The 16,986-nt window shown below is 47.8% G+C and overlaps 3 protein-coding genes and 2 long non-coding RNA genes across 8 annotated transcripts; 3 read left to right on the forward strand and 2 right to left on the reverse strand.

Moving 5' to 3' along the window:
* Positions 1-118: 118 nt before the first annotated feature.
* On the forward strand, positions 119-6,048 carry GTPBP8 (GTP binding protein 8 (putative)). 4 transcript variants are annotated; one of them, XM_056486812.1, is made up of 7 exons: positions 119-1,523; positions 1,913-2,011; positions 2,481-2,611; positions 2,937-3,036; positions 3,458-3,576; positions 4,018-4,141; positions 4,733-6,048. In XM_056486812.1, exons 1-6 carry the CDS (start codon positions 1,122-1,124, stop codon positions 4,100-4,102), a joined length of 936 nt encoding a protein of 311 aa, XP_056342787.1. In that variant the 5' UTR covers positions 119-1,121; the 3' UTR covers positions 4,103-4,141; positions 4,733-6,048. The 4 variants fall into 4 exon arrangements, with proteins under 4 accessions (XP_056342787.1, XP_056342778.1, XP_056342807.1 ...); XM_056486803.1 differs by having other exon boundaries at positions 120-1,523; positions 4,730-6,048; XM_056486832.1 differs by having other exon boundaries at positions 1,260-1,602.
* A 591-nt stretch (positions 6,049-6,639) lies between these two features.
* On the reverse strand, positions 6,640-7,278 carry LOC130250790 (uncharacterized). The gene is made up of 2 exons (XR_008840046.1): positions 6,976-7,278; positions 6,640-6,890 (listed from the first exon to the last, which is right to left on the reverse strand). It is a non-coding gene; the product is annotated as an uncharacterized LOC130250790 (long non-coding RNA).
* A 37-nt stretch (positions 7,279-7,315) lies between these two features.
* Positions 7,316-9,658, forward strand: TAF13 (TATA-box binding protein associated factor 13). The gene is made up of 4 exons (XM_056486845.1): positions 7,316-7,427; positions 7,565-7,643; positions 8,082-8,179; positions 9,006-9,658. Exons 1-4 carry the CDS (start codon positions 7,401-7,403, stop codon positions 9,174-9,176), a joined length of 375 nt encoding a protein of 124 aa, XP_056342820.1. The 5' UTR covers positions 7,316-7,400; the 3' UTR covers positions 9,177-9,658.
* Positions 9,659-10,026: 368 nt separating this feature from the next.
* Positions 10,027-15,869, reverse strand: NEPRO (nucleolus and neural progenitor protein). Its single transcript, XM_056486792.1, has 9 exons — positions 15,726-15,869; positions 15,282-15,436; positions 14,445-14,521; positions 14,206-14,337; positions 13,780-13,857; positions 12,568-12,929; positions 11,812-11,873; positions 11,093-11,343; positions 10,027-10,647 (listed from the first exon to the last, which is right to left on the reverse strand). Exons 1-9 carry the CDS (start codon positions 15,835-15,837, stop codon positions 10,251-10,253), a joined length of 1,626 nt encoding a protein of 541 aa, XP_056342767.1. The 5' UTR covers positions 15,838-15,869; the 3' UTR covers positions 10,027-10,250.
* LOC130250793 (uncharacterized) lies at positions 11,886-13,857 on the forward strand. The gene is made up of 2 exons (XR_008840048.1): positions 11,886-12,079; positions 13,730-13,857. It is a non-coding gene; the product is annotated as an uncharacterized LOC130250793 (long non-coding RNA).
* Positions 15,870-16,986: the final 1,117 nt, after the last annotated feature.

The raw sequence follows: 16,986 nt of genomic DNA on the forward strand, positions 1-16,986 counted from the left end.
ATTCAAAATAAAACTGACCTCTACGTAGTTCTCCTTGAAGAAATGGATTTTTTTTTCCCTTGAAATTACTTAATTTTTTTTACTTATCATACAAGCACTTGGAAAACTGGCTGCAGCTGGGAGGTGGATGGTGCTATAGGACAGGGCCCCTAAATACGGCATCAGCACATAGAGCCCTCAGCAGCTCCACAGTGTGGCTGGGCTTGGACTGAGAACACATAAGAAGACAGAGCTGAAGAGATGATAAAAAACTGGGAGGACCTGTTGACTCGCTCAGAGGCAGAGGCCCTGCAGAGAGGCCTTGATAAATTAAAGGACCTGGGTAATCACCAACAGTATGAAATTCAACAAGGGAAACTGCTGGATTCTGCACCTGGGATGGGGCAGCCCTGGATGTAGAGACAGACTAGGGAATGAGATGCTGGAAAGCAGCACCATGGAAAGGGACCTGGGGGTCCTGGTGGATGGAAAGTTGAACCTGAGTCAGCAGTGCCCTGGAGCCAGGAGGGCCAGCCCTGTCCTGGGGGCATCAGGCACAGCATGACAGCCAGGCAAGGGAGGGGATTGTCCTGCTCTGCTCTGAGCTGGGGCAGCCTCACCTTGAATATTGTGCATAGTTTTGGTCACAACATAGAAAGGATATAAAGCTATTAGAGAGTGTACAAAGTAGGGTAACGAAGATGGAGAATGGCCCTGAGGGGGAGCCGTGTGAGGAGGGGCTGAGGGCACTTGGTCTGTTCAGCCTGGAGGAGACTGAGGGGAGAGCTCAGTGCAGCCCAGAACTTCCTCATGAGGGTGAGAGGAGGCACAGGTATGATCTCTTCTCTGTGGTGACCAGTGACAGGAATAGAGGGAATGGCCTGAAGCTGTGTCAGGGGAGGTTTAGGTTGGATATTAGGAACAGGTTCTGCCCCCAGAGGGTGGCTGGACACTGCATCAGGTTCGCCGGGGAAGCGCTCACAGCACCGAGCCTGGCAGAGTTCACAAAGCGTTTGGACAACACTCTCAGGAACATGGTGTGATTCTTGGAGCGCCCTGTGCAGAGCCAGGAGTCGGATTTGACGATCCTTGTGTGTCCTTTCCAACTCGGCGCATTCTGTGATTCTATAAGCAGCCAGGCCATGGGAGCACCTGCGGCTCTGGGCAGTCGATGCGGACAGCAGGCGAACACGCCGTTCCGGTCCCCGGCAGCCCCGGGCTGGGTGGGGGCAAACCAGGGCACCGCCCCGCTATCCCTCCCCGCTGTCCCGCCCCGCTGTCCCGCCCGCCGCCTTCCGGGGCCGGCCGGACCCGCCTGCAGCCGCCGGGATGCTGCTGCTGCGGGCGGGCGGTGCCGCGGGCCGGGCCCTGCCGCCGCTGGCCGCCCTGTCGCAGGTGCTGCGGCTGGAGCGGAGCCGCCGCACCGCCATCGTGTTCCCGCTGCAGAAGCTGGAGCGGTACCTGGCTCCCGGCACCGACACGGCGCGGTTCCGCCTCTTCCAGCCCGGGCTGGCCGCGCTGCAGCGCGCCGAGGCGCTCTTCAGGTCCGACCGCGGGCACCCCATCGACTACGTGAGCTCCGCCGTGCGCATGGAGCACGCCCCGCCGCTGGCCCCGCCCGAGGTCAGGCGGCGCTGCCCTCGGCCGGGACCGGGCTGAGCTGCGGGGTGAAGGGTGGTGGTGTGCTTGTGCAGCTGTCAGAGCGCTGCGCCATATGTGGGGCACTTACTACTGCTTTTTAAAAAGTCGTTTATTTGTTGTTGCTCCCTGTTGTGCATCTCTGCCGCCTGCCATGTCCGTGGCACAGGACGCCGCTGTCCCCGGCCACTGGCAGCACGGGCTGGGAAATGACCAGGGCTGGGAAATGACCTGGGCTGGCTGCAGAGAGAGGTGGGCAGGTGCAGATGTGCCCTCTCTGCCTCTCCCCTTGTAGGTGTGCTTCATCGGCCGAAGCAATGTGGGGAAATCATCTTTAATCCGGGCCTTGTTTTCACTGGCTCCAGAAGTGGAAGTTAGGGTGTCAAAAACTCCGGTGAGTGACGTTTTTAACTTCCCTCCCTTTGGGTCATAAGCTGGTACCAGTCCAGAGGATAGGGTTGAGAAGGGTGGGAGGGAACAAGCTCTTCAGTAGCCTGAAATGATAGAAAGTGTCAGCTCTGCTGACCATCTTCTTGGCTGGCCTTGGCCTTGCTCTAGTCCAGGAAGAGGCATAAGGAGCCCTAGCTCTTCAGGAAGACAAAGGAGCTGCATAACCTGAGCAGGTGTGCTTTAAAGCCATTTGAGAAGAACCAAGCTCAGAGATCCATTAAGGTATTTTTAGTTTGTTTTATAGATAGAGCAATGTAGGATTGCTACATGGGTAGGCAGAAACTTGGCACTTTAAAGTGTTCAGGGGGGTCAGAGGTCTGGTATAGAGATGTTTTGTAGAGTATCTCCTAGTACACTGCTTAAAGCAGCTGTTTTAACAACCACCCCTGTCCTTGTCTAAATCCTCTCTTCAGGGCCACACAAAGAAGATTAATTTCTTCAAAGTAGGGAAGTACTTTACTCTGGTGGATATGCCAGGATATGGCTATCGTGCCCCGCGGGACTTTGTTGAGATGGTGGAGGCCTATCTGCAGGAACGGCGCAAGTAAGGGACCTACCTGTACCTCACACACAGGGACAGCCAGCCAGAACCCCTATACAGTGCTATGGAAAGGGGAGAAAATGCAGAGGGGTAGCTCCTTCCGTCCATTAGTTCTGACATAATTTTCCTGGAAGCTTCTGCAGTGTCACTTATTCATGCTCAGGCAGATCAAAACAGCTCTTTGCTGACCCTCAGTTTTCATGCATGTCTTTTCTTGGCTCTTTCCTATCCCCAGACCCTGTGTTACTTGTTTTTGCTTATGAATTTGGAAGTAGCAGAGCAGGCATGAAATAATAGTAACAATTACTGTTGCTTGTATTTCTGGCAGCTTGAAGAGGACTTTCCTATTAGTTGATGGTGTAGTTGGACTCCAGAAAACAGATCACATTGCAATAGAGATGCTGGAAGAATTTGGGATTCCTTATGTGGTAGGTAATGCTTCATTCTTGGGTTGGTTATAAGGTACAGGTAATCTGTAAAGATGTGTATCCTCCACCTGAGCTATGCAAGTTGACCTACCTAAGCAGTAACCCCACACCCTTTATTGTTAATAAAATATGTTTGTAATGTGTTGAGGGAGACAAGTGGGATTTAAGAGGGACTTTTGTGTAGTTTATTAAATAGATTTTTTTTTTTCAGTGCTCAGCTTGAGCAGCTTGAAAAGGCCTACTCCTTATGCAAGTCATAGAAGTGTTTTGGTGAACTGTGTTAGACAATTTTTCCCCCTAGATATGATCAGAGCTTTCAGACTGCTTTGTAAGATGGTCTAGGACTCTTACAGATGTTCCAGGTTAACAGCAAAATAATCTAACTTTCTTCTTTTAATCCTTCCTTTCTGGATCCATGGAGATGGTGTTAACGAAAATTGACAGAGCTTCCAGGGGAGTATTGTTAAAGAACGTACTGGAGATCCAGGAGTTTGTAAAGGAGAGCACTCAGGGATGCTTTCCTCAGCTGTTCTTGGTCAGGTAAAGCTCCTCTCCACTGCTGCTGTTTCCTTTCTGGTGATGAATTCAGTAGGGCAAGATACCTAAAACAAGTCTGTCTGCTCTAGAGGCAGCACCTCTCTGTTCCCCAAGGATAGAGGGTGGGCTCTAATGGGAGAATGTCCCTTTCCTTCTTCCCCCTTCTCTGCAAGTGAGTGAAGTTTGTTTCCAAGGGTGCTTCTTCCTTTGGCCTTTCTCAGAGTGGAGCAGCAGTCCCTGTGCTGCACAGTTGGGCTTTACCATTTTATTTGGAGTTCTGGTAACAGTAAGAGCTGTAATTGTTCGATTACAAAGCCAAAGTGCAGGCTCTTCCCAAAATGGACTGTGGGACATGTAATTGAACACAGCCAGTGGCTGTTTGCCTTTATTACTACAAGACACAGCAATATCTGGCACTGAGCATCTATGCCTCTGTTTCCACAGTTCTGTGGAGTTCTCAGGGGTTCACTTGCTCAGGTGTTTTGTAGCCCATGTTACTGGAAACCTGCCCAATGTTGAGGACAGCTGAAAAAACCTGTTGATCTGCTTGGCTCATGAAGAACAAAAGGTACCAAAACCAGAGGTCTGGGGGTTTTGTTGTAAATAACCCAAGTTACTACATGGTGTTTTTGAATAAATTAGTATTTATAAAGCTGAATTTTTTCTTTATTAAGTTCATCAGTTCAGGAAGTTTGCAGTGTGAATTAATCCAGGTTATTATACAACTGTTTCATAAAACCTACATGATTGTGCTAAGGAGAAAAGAAGTAGGGAACCTCCATAGAGAAGGGAAGTTTTAATACATAATTTCCTCTCCCTACACTGAAATGTTCAAAAATCTATTACTCCATGCCTAATCTCTGATATATTTAGGATACTAGTGACAGTCTAGTAATATCATTAATAAAGAGGCATTTAATCTAGGAAAGAAAAACTACAGCCCTAACATTAAGCAAACTGTATTGACCAGTTGACTGATACACAGAGGTTTACTTCTCTCAGCTGGGGTTAGGGTTAGGATAGCAGAGGCCAAAAACTACCTCCTGTGCAACCTACCTGCTCATGCAGAGTGGAAATAGCCAACCTGTTATCTGTGAAGGTGTGTTTGTTGTCTTGTATATTTTACTTTTCTAACTCTTCTCTGTCCTGTGTTCAGTAGGTGCAGCAGGATAGCATGCCTTGCTTGCAGACTTGAGTTGTCCCTGTTTGCCAAGGATGAAGGAAAGAACACATCTTTAAAGGGATCTGCTTTTCTATGAGTGTTGGCTTGAAACAGTGGAATAAAAGACTGACATCTAGAGGAGCCCTGTCCTGCACACTGTCACAAGTCAGTGCTGCAGCAATGTTCCGAGATCCAGCATGAATTTCTGCAGCTCCAGTTGGATGCATTGCCAGATCCGAGGCATGCCATCCATGATCTGTATCAGCTCTACCCTGGCAGCTGAAGCACAACACTGATGTGTCCTGTACGCCTTAGGGGAACTGCATCCCACAGCAGCTGTGTTTGTGTAAGAGCACCTGAAATTGTCCAGTTACAAGGCACAACTGGACAAAAGGACAGTCATCAATAGCAGCACTCATACAGGAGAACTTAGTCTGAAGCTGTGAAGTGCCTGTGTCAAACCCTGACACTCAGTCTTGGTTGTGTCTCGGCCAAATGTGATTATGCAGTTGTCAAAGTTACTTGCATTAAGTGTTTAAACCTCAAGAAGGGAAAGTTCTTTCCTAAACCACTCTGACAGTGTAAAAGGACTAGAAATATCACTTTCTTGCACTATGCAATTTCTTGTAACACACTAGACATGAGACAAGATATATTTTCAGCATACATGTAAGAAAAGGAGTGATTCTCTAGCTTCTGCTAGAAGCTTACACCTTCTGCTGTAATTCCGTTAATATTTTATCTCTAATCCCCAAATGCTGCAGGGCAAAACAGCCCAAGGGATGCACGATCCCAGAAATGCAATACTAGCTGTACAAAAGAAACAAGTGAAAGTGAACACTTCAGGAAGGATCTTCCAAAAGCATCAATCTTATCAAGGCTGTAATTTTTAGGGCCTCAGCCTTGACTAAAGAGTCTGAAAATAACCCTGAATATGTTAAAAAGTGCAGTTCTGGTTTTAGTCACTCTTCAGAACAAAAACTCCTTACATTACATTACCACCCCTTACAGTGCTAGGAAGTCTTTTATTAACCACTTAAACACATTAAATATGTCTAGTTAATTCATTTGTATAAACAAACTGGATGTGTGTGCATGGAACATTAGGTACCATCTTCAGAAGCAGCTTTACCTCTGGATACATACTGGTTTTATTCAGAAGTGCTTGAAATACTGGAAGAACTCCTGCATTTTGCTCAGCCATTTGCAAGAGAGAACACTACAGGTTTGATTCTTGAGTGTGACAGTGCCCCTGTGATAAAACAGTAAATAAAATCAAGTCTCTCCCTAAACAGTAAAACTTAACACTTACAGGCTTTGGGTAAGCAGGTGTCTTGACACACTACTGGGCTTTTTTTTGCCAGGTTCTTAAGGAACTGAGTTGCAGAGTGAGGAGCTGCACTTTCTCAGTCCAGGGACATGAAAGATCTCCCTTTCTTTCACCCTCATTGATGAGTGGTGGGTGGACCTGGCTGCATACTGATACAGTAGAGCTAATTTCAGTTTTAAATTCAAATGTCTTTAGTTGTTTGCAGTGTATAAGCTTGACTAAAGGCTCCTGTCATCACCTGGTAAAGCTTTCCCTCTTCTACAACTGTTATTTACAGAAATGATGTTGAGTATTAGCTTCCACGGAAAAGGATTTCACCTTGTGCATCTTCCTTGGTCTTCCAGCAGTACCTTCTCCATTTTCTTCCTCTACTGTGTCTGGTCTGGTTAGTCACCATAACCCTGACACTACAAAGGCAGTATTTTTGCAACAGTGTCCAAAATTAGGACATTGCTGTCTGGACAGGTGCACTAGTAGATCAGTAAAAACTGGTTGAATAATTGAGCTCAGTGGATAGAAGCGAATGGGTCATACTCCAGTTGCATGGCAGCTACAAGTAGAACACAGCAAGGAATATGTCCAGCTTAACATCTTTGTGAGTAACCTGGAGGAGGAGGTGCATTGCTGTCAAACGTCCCTGGGGCACCAAACTGGGGGGGAAACAGTGCACATGTCTCAAGGGCAGGGCTGGAGGAAAGGGGATGACAGCAACTGTATCAAATACAACACTGTATCAAATAGGAGCACCGCCCCTACAAAGGCAAGCAGAGGGCTTGTCCAGAAGGGTGGAAACCTCATAGCAGCCTTCCAATATGTGAAGGGGACCTAAAGAGAAGCCAGAGAGAGCCTCATCAGGAGCTGTAGCGATGGGACAAGGGGGATTGGGTACAAACTGAAAGAGGAGACTTACCTTGGGCAACCTGGTCTAGTGGGAGGTGTCCGTGTCCATGGCAGGGGGGTTGGGAATAGATGATCTTTAAGGGCCATAGTTCCAACTCCTTTACATTCTATGATTCTGTGCCCCTGCCAACCGAACAAACCGACTGTGAAGAGACACCCTTTCTGACCTCGTGGCTGACCCTCTTTCGAGCAGGGGGGTTAACAGACACGTCCCGAGCTCGCTTTCAAACCACGCTATCCCGATCTGACACCCCAACAATGAGCGCAGTATCCAGGTTTGAGCACCACCGGATCCACGCCGCAGCCGCCGGGCCGTGGCCTCCGGACGGGCAGGCCCGGCAGCCCCGCCCAGCGCGGCCGTGCCGCCCGGCGCAGCTCGGCGGGGCCGCGGGGCGGGGCCGCGCCGCAGAGGCTGTTCCGGGCCGCCGCGCAGCCATGGCGGATGAGGAGGAAGACGTGCCGGTGAGTGCCGGAGGGGCTGCCCTGCCCGGGGATGCAGAGCCCAGCCGCAGGCGGGGGCCCGGCGGGAAGGGGCCGGCAGGGAGGGGCCGGGGCCAGCCGGAACTGACCGCGGTCTCCCCTCCGCTTTGCCCGTGTAGTTCGAAGAGGACGCGGATGATGCCGGCGGGGGCCTGGACGGCGGGCAGGGCAGGAGGAAGCGGCTGTTCTCCAAAGAGCGTAAGTTGGGCCGGGTCACTCAGCTGAAACCCCGAGCTGACAGCTATGGGGTCCCAAAACTCACTTCTTCTTAGCAAAACAGTGCCTTGGCTGCAGTTATAGTAATCTGCCACGTAGACTCCCTCAAAAATACTGCTAGTGCATCCTCTGAACCTAGCTGTGCCCAAAGTCAGCTGCGCTGTCACTGTGCAGTGCTTTGCCGTCTAAATGCATATTCAGAGAGCCTGTCTTCAGACGTGCGTTTCTGTGTGTACAGCTCCTGTCCCTGCAGGGCTTTTGTTGCCTTCTGTTTATTTTCTGTCTTTCCTTAATAATTGTCCTGCCTGACAGACGAGAGTGCCATCCTGGTGCGGGAATGTGCAGGCTGGTGAGCTTTAACTAGATGTGTGCAGCACTGAATGGATGAAAGAAGCCTCATGCTGGTGTCTCTTTGTGCAGTAAGGTGCATGATGTATGGATTCGGGGATGACCAGAACCCTTACACAGAATCCGTGGACATTCTTGAGGACCTGGTAATAGAGTTTATCACTGAAATGGTAAGTCAGCTCTAGATGGCATGATCAAAACATCCGCACCAGAAATTTAGTTTTCTGAAGATTAATACCTCTGACTCAAATACTGCATTATCCCACGGCCCCAAATTCATGGCATTAGTAGGAGAAACATAAACTTGGATTTTTTTTTCCAAGATTAAAACAAAATTTATGCATCTTGCTCCATGTCGATTTAGGACACTGAAGTCTTTAAGCAGCAGATTATTGTAGGAGGGGAAACAACCACCAATTTTGGGGTTCATTGCAGCATCACAGAAGATAGATCACGCAGCTGACAGAAGATAAGGCTCAGATTTGAAAGTCTGTCAGATTTTTGTGTTTGCCAGTATCTGTACATGGATGGGAACTTAGGTCTGCTCTACAAAAGAAATACATTCTTGGGCCTGAGGCCATTTCTCTTCCAGACCTGGATACTGTTTCTAATTATCCAAACATCCCCCTTTCTTTTGAAAGGCTGGTCTTTCAAAATGCCCTACACTGCCCTCTGATATGGTTAATTCACATTGCTTCAAAGTTGTGCCTAACCTTCAGCCATTCTGCAGGCTGGGTGTCCTGTGTGTAATGTGGCCTTAGTTTTGATACCATTATGTGATATATGTATAGTGGTTATGTTCGGGGTGTAAGTAGCTTGGGACAGCAGAGTATGTCCATGGCTTACTGGGAATTTCCCTGACTAGGATGACGGTGCCCAGAACCTGCAATTGCTTACTTTTTTACTAGAAAATGTCAGGAAATTAAGTGGAATTGAGAGCTTAAAAAAACACCATGGCGAAGGGAACGCTGCTGACTTTTTTTTCCCCTCTAACAGACACACAAGGCCATGTCCATCGGGCGGCAGGGTCGGGTACAGGTTGAGGACATTGTGTTTCTAATACGCAAGGACCCCCGGAAGTTTGCCAGAGTTAAAGACCTCCTAACTATGAATGAAGAACTGAAACGAGCCAGAAAGGCTTTTGATGAAGCAAACTACGGGTCTTGATTCTGTACACAAGCTGCACTGGGGCATTTTTTGGGCACTTGCTGCTCAGTCAGAAGGAAGATTGTGTGTGGTTTGTAAGGGTTTTTCAGGATGGAGGTCACTGCTGGGATGTCTGCTCTCACTCCCAGCCTTTTCTGAGAAAAAGTCAAGCAGCTGAAATGTTACCTGATTGTATGTGGTATACTTAGGTATTTTTATACCATTTTATGAAATGAAGAAAAGAGCTCTAAAAATTCCTGCAATGGTAGGAGTCTGTTTGAAGTAGGCCTGTGTTGAATCAGATGGCTCGAGGGCTGATGATTCATGATTCTCTAAAATTGTTTCAGTTGTCACTGGGTATTCCTGTGACAGGAAACCCAGAAAATGGATCTTAGTTATCTGTATAAAGACCTTAAGCCCAAACTAGTATCAAAGTTGTGCTCTTTGCTCTGTTTATGCTTTTTGAATAAAATGTAAGTTTGTGTCCATGTTTCATAACTAAATGCACACTGATCAGCTCATACCAGGTGGGCAGTACAGGGTTTCTGTTGCAGGCCACAGCTGTACTTTTCCCTACTTCTGTAACAGCTCAGGGGAAGTAGGTTCAGTTAACTTCTCTTTTCAGAACAAGCATAACAAATGCTAAAACAGCAGTAATACTGCACATCAAGGCTGTCCCCTCTACAAGTAGCACAGAAGGAAGGGTGTAAGACTTGGAAAAGTGTTGGCAAGTCTTTTATCCAAAGCAGCAATAAATGATCAGCTGCAGCCTTTCTGCCATGGATGGCAATTATTTGCACTGGATTTGACAGCAGCATTTAACATGTGGTCAGGCAATAGAGAGGGGATGCTGAGTAAGGGTAAGTCACTGTTCCTGGACAAGACTACTCTGTTATTTATAACACCCATAAAAATACAAAAATCAGCCATTAAAAAAAAATCTGGTTTACAAAAACATAATAAAATGGTTGTTACTTTCTTAACAGAACTCAGGATGTGAGTTACTGAAACACCATTAGGGTTCAGAGGGGTTTACTTGCAAAACAAAACAAGAAACTAAAATGACTTGACACGTTTCCTCCTTCAAGTCCAGGGTCAGACACCTATTGCTGCAAAAATAGAATCAATATCTGTGTTCTCAGCAGCTTCTTTCCACACTGGGCCAGGGCTTCCCTCCAGCAGCAGCTGCTTAAGGGTCCCTGTTGTGCATTGTCTGACATGTCCTGTATCAGTGCTGGAATGTTCTTCCTGACTCAGAGACCCATCCTGGTAAGCCGGGAGGATGAGTGATGCATGGTTCTCACAGACCCCAAAAAGCTCAGGAGGCTTCTGCCCACCAGTCTTTAGAGCTGTCTTCAAGAGTTGCGATGATCTGATCCTCCTTCGGCAGAACCATGCCCTGAGCTGCTGCCTTGGCCAGCGCGTGTGCTGTGACCCGTACAGGAGGTATTTACGCACAGATGTTTTGACACAGCGCAGCTTTTTCTTCAAGCTTAAGAGGAGAAATGTGCACAAAACAACTTTATCAGCTGCTGAAGTGTGACTTCGTTTGGAGAGATTTCCTTATTACCCGTCTCTATAATTTTCCTTATTGTACCAAGGAAACAACAGCACCTTGTACAATAGTAGCCAAGTCTGAATAAAGACAACCCTTGCCTCATACAGTTGTTACCATAAAACATGCAGATGATTTAAGTTGCATTTTCATCTTCCCTCCTAAGTATTGTACATTTGTTAGCCTTTTAAATCCTCCTTAAATCACAACTGACTGAAGCTAAACAGAATGCCCATGGTCAGAGCACCCAGTAACCTGAACTAGTGATCCAGAGTTTTAAAAGAATAACTTAGACCACTGTGTTTCACTATACTATAGCAAAATACCTAATATTAAAATACAATGTGTTAGACTCAGAAATCCCACACCCATGCAAAACTACCTCCATCCTTGAGCCTCCACATGGTGCAGCCGATTGCTTTTCAACAACTTGTTACGCAGAAAATAAGCTTCTGATTTGAATTTGTTGTTTTTGCACCACAGAATAGCTTTTCTGAGTGCCTCTGACAGCTCCCCAAATGATGCAGCTGTTTGGACCATCTGTACAAGATATCCAGTGTGCTGTGATTTTGCTATTCGAGATGAAAGTGGTGATGATTTTGCTTTAAAAGATGTTGATGCAATGCTTAGACCCTGAAACAAACAGTAACAGAAACAGTGTTTCAAAAAGATGATGTGTGTGATCCTTTCTGCTGGAAGGGAGCAGAACACAGGGATTTTTGTGAGAACATTCCATATTTTCTAAGGGAAAAAGCAAAGAGCAGTCTTATTTTGTGGAATACAAAAAGAAGGGGCCGATATTTAGAATTTGTATTTCGCTTGACAAGCCATCAAATGCCCATATTCCTAAGCAGAAATAAGTATTGACTGATTTTCTGTGCAAACCTTCCACACTAGCCTGAGTTGTTAAACAAGCAAAAATAAGGCAGGAAAAGGGGACATTTTCAATCAGGGATATCATTTTTCAAGTGTTAGTCCTAAAATACAAAAAAACCTATTGTGTAAAAAATCCCCTAACTAGTCTTTAAAATACAAAAAAAACCTACTGTGTAAAAAAACCCCTAATCACCAACCTAACATGTAAAACAATACCATACAAACCTCTTGTGTTGGATGTCTGGCTGGCCTAAGCAAGCTCTTCACATCAAACCCTGGGTGCTTCCCTACAGAGAAAGAGGAGAGCTCCCATTACAACACTGGGATAGTTTATTTCTTTGCACAGAGATGCCACAGAGCTCACAGCAGGCTCACACCTATACTCAACATTTCCAGGCAAACTCAAGGGGACTACACTCGTCATGCATTGCAGCTGGCAAGGAATGAAGAGCATGCAGAAGTTTACAGATGGCTACAAAGGAGAACTTAATAGGTAAAAGCTTTCATACAAACATGTGGATGACTGCAGTCACTGGCTATAGCCCTGAGTGCAAAGGAATATTTGGGCACAGTTCGGAATCAGCAAGCACAGGATATTTCCTATGCATCCTGTACCTACAGCCTTACCTACTCTCTTAAGGACTGCAAACAGTGCCCATAGCTTCTTAGCTATGCAGAAGCAGGAAAGTACAAATAACTATTTTCAGGGCCTGTATACTGCATTCATTACCTGCTTCTCTCCAGGCTGTATCCTGTTTAAAAGAAACCACCCCTCCCCAACCACACCCCCCAAAATCATGATACTGACATTATCTACAGCTTTATAAAGGCAAGGGCACATGCAGCATTCTCTTCTTTCAAGGGCAGGGAGCTTATACTAGAACCACACTGTGCGTTAGTAGAAGTGCTTAGCCCTGTTGGACAGAAGTTGCAGTGAGTTTGTGAGATGTCAGAAACCATTACATTGGCACAAGGCTTTACCTCTCCTGGCCGTGGGCACCACAACTGCCTCTCCAATGTCCATGGCGCACGGGATGCTATGGTTTTTAACAGCACTTGTACAGGTCGCAGATTTTCTCTTTTTCCCAACCTTTGACACTGCCTCTGGCATTGCTGGGAAGAGCTTCTTCATCCAGCTGGTAGATTTTTTTGTTGTAAGCATTTTAGCCTTTTGCTTCTTTGCTTCAGAAGATATGTTAGCTCCAAGGAAGTCACCGATATCAGAAGGGAAGGTAAACCCCTTGATATAAGGGGTCTGTTGGGTCTCAGATACCAGATGAAGCACTGTCGACAAGGCACTGTACAAGGACATGAGGGTCTCTAATACACACCTGTACTGAATCCTGCAGACAGGGGAGAAAAACCAATGGAGTCTCCTCGAGCAAAACATGGTGCTCACTGAACAACTACCTTCAACTCAGCTGCTCTTTCCCTGTTTCCCCTTAGTACAAATTTACCTTTTTACACTCCATTGCCCTGCTTTCCTTAAGTGTGAGCTTTAAGGAACTGTTCCAGATCAGAATGCAGGAATAACTTAACTAGTAAATTCTGATCAAGAGCTCCTCCGCTTCTGTAGAGTTTTGCTGAGTGCCACACTGGACCCATCAGGTTCTTGGCTCACATCCAAGGTGCCATGAGGTCTTCCCACAAAAGCACCCTGCACCAACTCAGGCCTGATGCCGTAAAATTGGCTGCAGTAAGTTTCCTGGAGTTACAAGATTTCTTATGCCAAAGAAAGTTGTTCTAACAATGTTGTTACTCCTTCAGCTACAGACAGCAGGTATTCTCCCAGAATGTGAGATACCAGAGCACCAATTTCCCTGGAGAAATCAGCAGTATAATAGAACATGCTTATCCCAGCCTTTCCATTTCTGCATGAGGCAGGACTTAGTCCTCACTGCACAGAGTACCAAGTGTTAGTGGCACACTAATACTGTGATTTCATAAGAGGTACATACAGTTTGCTAAGATCCAAGAACAAAGCCTTCCATAAGAGCGTGTAAGAAGTCTCTCTCCACTTGTACAACTCTGCAGGTGCTAGAATCAAGTCGAAAGGCATGGAGGGACCCTCCCTTCTCCTACTCCCAACTGAATAAAACTTCCTTAACAGTGAGGCCTAATTACAAGCTCTTCTCCCTGACAGGCACATCAAACAGACAGACACAAACAAGACAGACTTTTGAACACACAAACCAGAGCCGGCTCAGGAGCCCTAAAGCCACAGTATTCAGGAGTATGAATTCCTTGGAGCAGAGGTGTTTAACGGACAAGCTGAAGATTACAGCAGTTAAGGTTAAAAAAATAAACACCATGTAATGAGACTTGCTGAACACACCAACCAGAGGCAATTCACAAGGCAATATCCTGGAATAATCTGGGAGATGAGTATCCAAACTTTGGACTGCTCAAGGCCAGAACAGCTGCCAGCCAAACAGCCTGAGGTTCCTACATAGTAACTTGAAAAGAAGGTGTTTGGCTGTCAAAGAAACTTCAAGTTGCACATATGAATTGCACTGTTGAGTCCATCAGCAATACAGGGCCTACACAAGACCTAGTTTTGGTCTCATAAGGTGCTACTGGTGAACTCTAAGAATGTTTTTTGTGGTGAAAAAAGGATACACAAAAGCTTTACAGCAACAGTCCAGTAGACGCAGTATGAGCTTGCAGCCTCCCAATACCTTCAAAGCCACCGTTTCCAACATAGGCTGGCTGGGAACCAAGCACTCTGCATGGGCTTTGGATGCATTGTTCCTGTGTTGATAGAGGGATGAAGAGTTGGTTATGATCTAGCATCCTCTTCCTTCAGCTCTGCAGATTGAGTTAATGGATAGTACAAGATATGGGACCATGACACTTACTTGGGAATCAGTTGTACCACAGTTTCCAGACAGCCCACCAGATTCATTTTCCATAGGCGCTTCAAGCATTGCTCTACCTAGGAGAAAATTCCTTTGACTGGTATTTATAGAGACTGAGTGTCCTGGTCTAAGAACTGTCACTATATTAAATGACACCTCTTTATCAGTTTAACAGCCTACACTGCAGGCTTGTGTGATGGGATGTTCTGGGACATTTCTGTATCTGCACTATGATGAAAAACATCCCTTCATCAGTCTACTGTAAATACAGAATTAAGTGAAGGATTGGAGTAGCCCATGTTTAATTGGTGTTGCATGATTTCCCTGCTGTATACAAGGGCCTCTACTACTGGATGTCAAGAAGGAAAACATATAAACAAAGCAAGAAGGTAAATACCATTCCTGCTCCATTTCAAAGCAGTTACTTGAAGATGCTCTTTCCTGGAAAACTGGCAAGGTGTTCACTTTCCATCTTAAAACAGAAAGTATCTAATAAGTAGGACAGGATTATTATTCCTCCCTCACATTATTACAATTAGTTGAGAATGATATCTCTGTATTATTCATGTGTTCAAAGGTATGGAATTGTACCTACTTCAGGTCTCAGTGTGAGTATCATAGACCAGGGCTGGAAAATGGATATTGCACTTGCTGCACAGGGCCAAGAAACCCATTGGGCTCAACCAAGAGAGAACAGAAATGCAGCTGCTCCCAAACTTTTTTTGCACGATGCTCTGGGCGCCAAGTGCTACTCCAAAGGCTTTTTGGGGAGTGGTGAGTGGGGCCCGGGAGCACCCAGGTGCCAGGTCCCTGCCGCCAGGCAGGCTTGGTGCTTACCTGCTGCAGGGCTAGGTAGGGCCGGTGCCGGAGCAGCCTGCTGTGGTACGCATAGAGCACGGCGCGCAGGACGCGTCCCTCGGCGGCCAGGCCCGGCCCCGACAGCCGCTTCCCGGCGATGTGGCACCGCCGCCGCAGCGCGGACAGCAGCCTCACTGCGGGCGAGACAGGGCACCGCCTCAGCGCCGGGGACCAGCGCCGGGCACCAGCACCGGGCACCGCCTCAGCGCCGGGCACAAAACCAGCACCGGGCACAAAACCAGCACCGGGCACCGCCTCAGCGCCGGGCACAAAACCAGCACCGGGCACTGCCTCAGCGCCAGGCACCGCCTCAGCGCCCGCCGCCGCTCCGGCCGCTCCTCCGGCTCCCACCGACCGACTACCCACCGCAACCACCCGGGAGCGGCTTCATACACCCCCACCCCCTCGGCACCGCGCCGGGACCTGCGGGGTGCTGGGCCGCCAGCGGCACCGTGGCGCTGTTCGCGGGCCAGGGCACGTCCAGCCGGTTCCAGGGCATGTCCCGCCCGTCCCACGCCGCCCTGGGCGCCGCCATCTTCCCGCTGCGCACGGCGAGCCCCAGCGTGGGCGGCACCATCCGGGCGGGCCGGCGGGGAGAGTTGCGGGCCGGACCAAGTCACCCCGCGGGGGTGCGTCGTGGCCCGGGGCCTGCCGCTGATGCTCTGCATTCCCAAATGCCATGAGCGAGAAAGGAAATAACTGTACATCATGAGTGTTATTCACACTTCCTAAACCTCGCAGTTCTCCACTGCGTGCCTCGGGAGCTGTGGCCGTGGGGAGCCAGCCCAACAGCGGCTGAGCTGCTCCGTGAGGCGGTGCAGGGTTGTTCATGGAGGTGAGCCAGTCCCCAGCTCTGCAGCTGTGCCCTCCCGTGTCACTCACAGCCCGGGAAGTGCTAAAAAAGCTGCGTGATCGGCTCCACACCAGGAGCAATTCACATCCCGACCAGAGCATGTAGTCTTTAAGGTACACCAGGGAAGGTTCAGGGTGGACATTATGGAGAATTTCTTCACAGAAAGGGTGGTCAGACGTAGGAATGGAGTGCCAGGGAGGTGATGGAGTCACCGTCCTTGGGGGTGTTTAAGGAAACAGCGGACATGGCACTCAGTGCCAGGGTGTAGCTGGTGTACGGTCACAGATTGGACTCAATGATCCAGGAGGGCTTTTCCCACCCAGCCGATCTTGTGATTCTGGGATATCGGCGTTCTGAGCAAGGAAGGGCCTGGCCATCCCGATTGCTCCGTGCTGACGGCCCCTGCTGCTGGAATTTGCTGTGGCAGGAGGCCATTGCAGGTGCCTCATGGAGTTGATTCCTGAAATTTATTAGTGTTGTTGGAATGGTTTGCTATCAAAATGATTTTTGTGGTGTTCTGAGTTCTTCTCCCTCAAGTAGAAGATATTTCCTGCCTCTTTACCTCCCTGCTTGAATTGAATTGAACTCTTTTCCTACTTGCGAACATTGGTGCAATTAATATATTTGATAGAAACAAGGGAGTTAAACTGAGCACAATTTTTGTACACTCCTACTTTCTCTTGATTCCATTTTGTTGTACACTTACTCTATTCTTTCAGGAAATTTTGTACGAATACAGGTGAAGTCATGTCCCTTTAAAAAGGCAGAGCAAAAATTGGCATTAATGGTTGCACCTGTAGGGAAGAGAGATAAGAGCAAACCAAGAGGGAG

This window comes from Oenanthe melanoleuca, chromosome 1 (genome assembly GCF_029582105.1).
Source record: "Oenanthe melanoleuca isolate GR-GAL-2019-014 chromosome 1, OMel1.0, whole genome shotgun sequence".
Taxonomy (NCBI): domain Eukaryota; kingdom Metazoa; phylum Chordata; class Aves; order Passeriformes; family Muscicapidae; genus Oenanthe; species Oenanthe melanoleuca.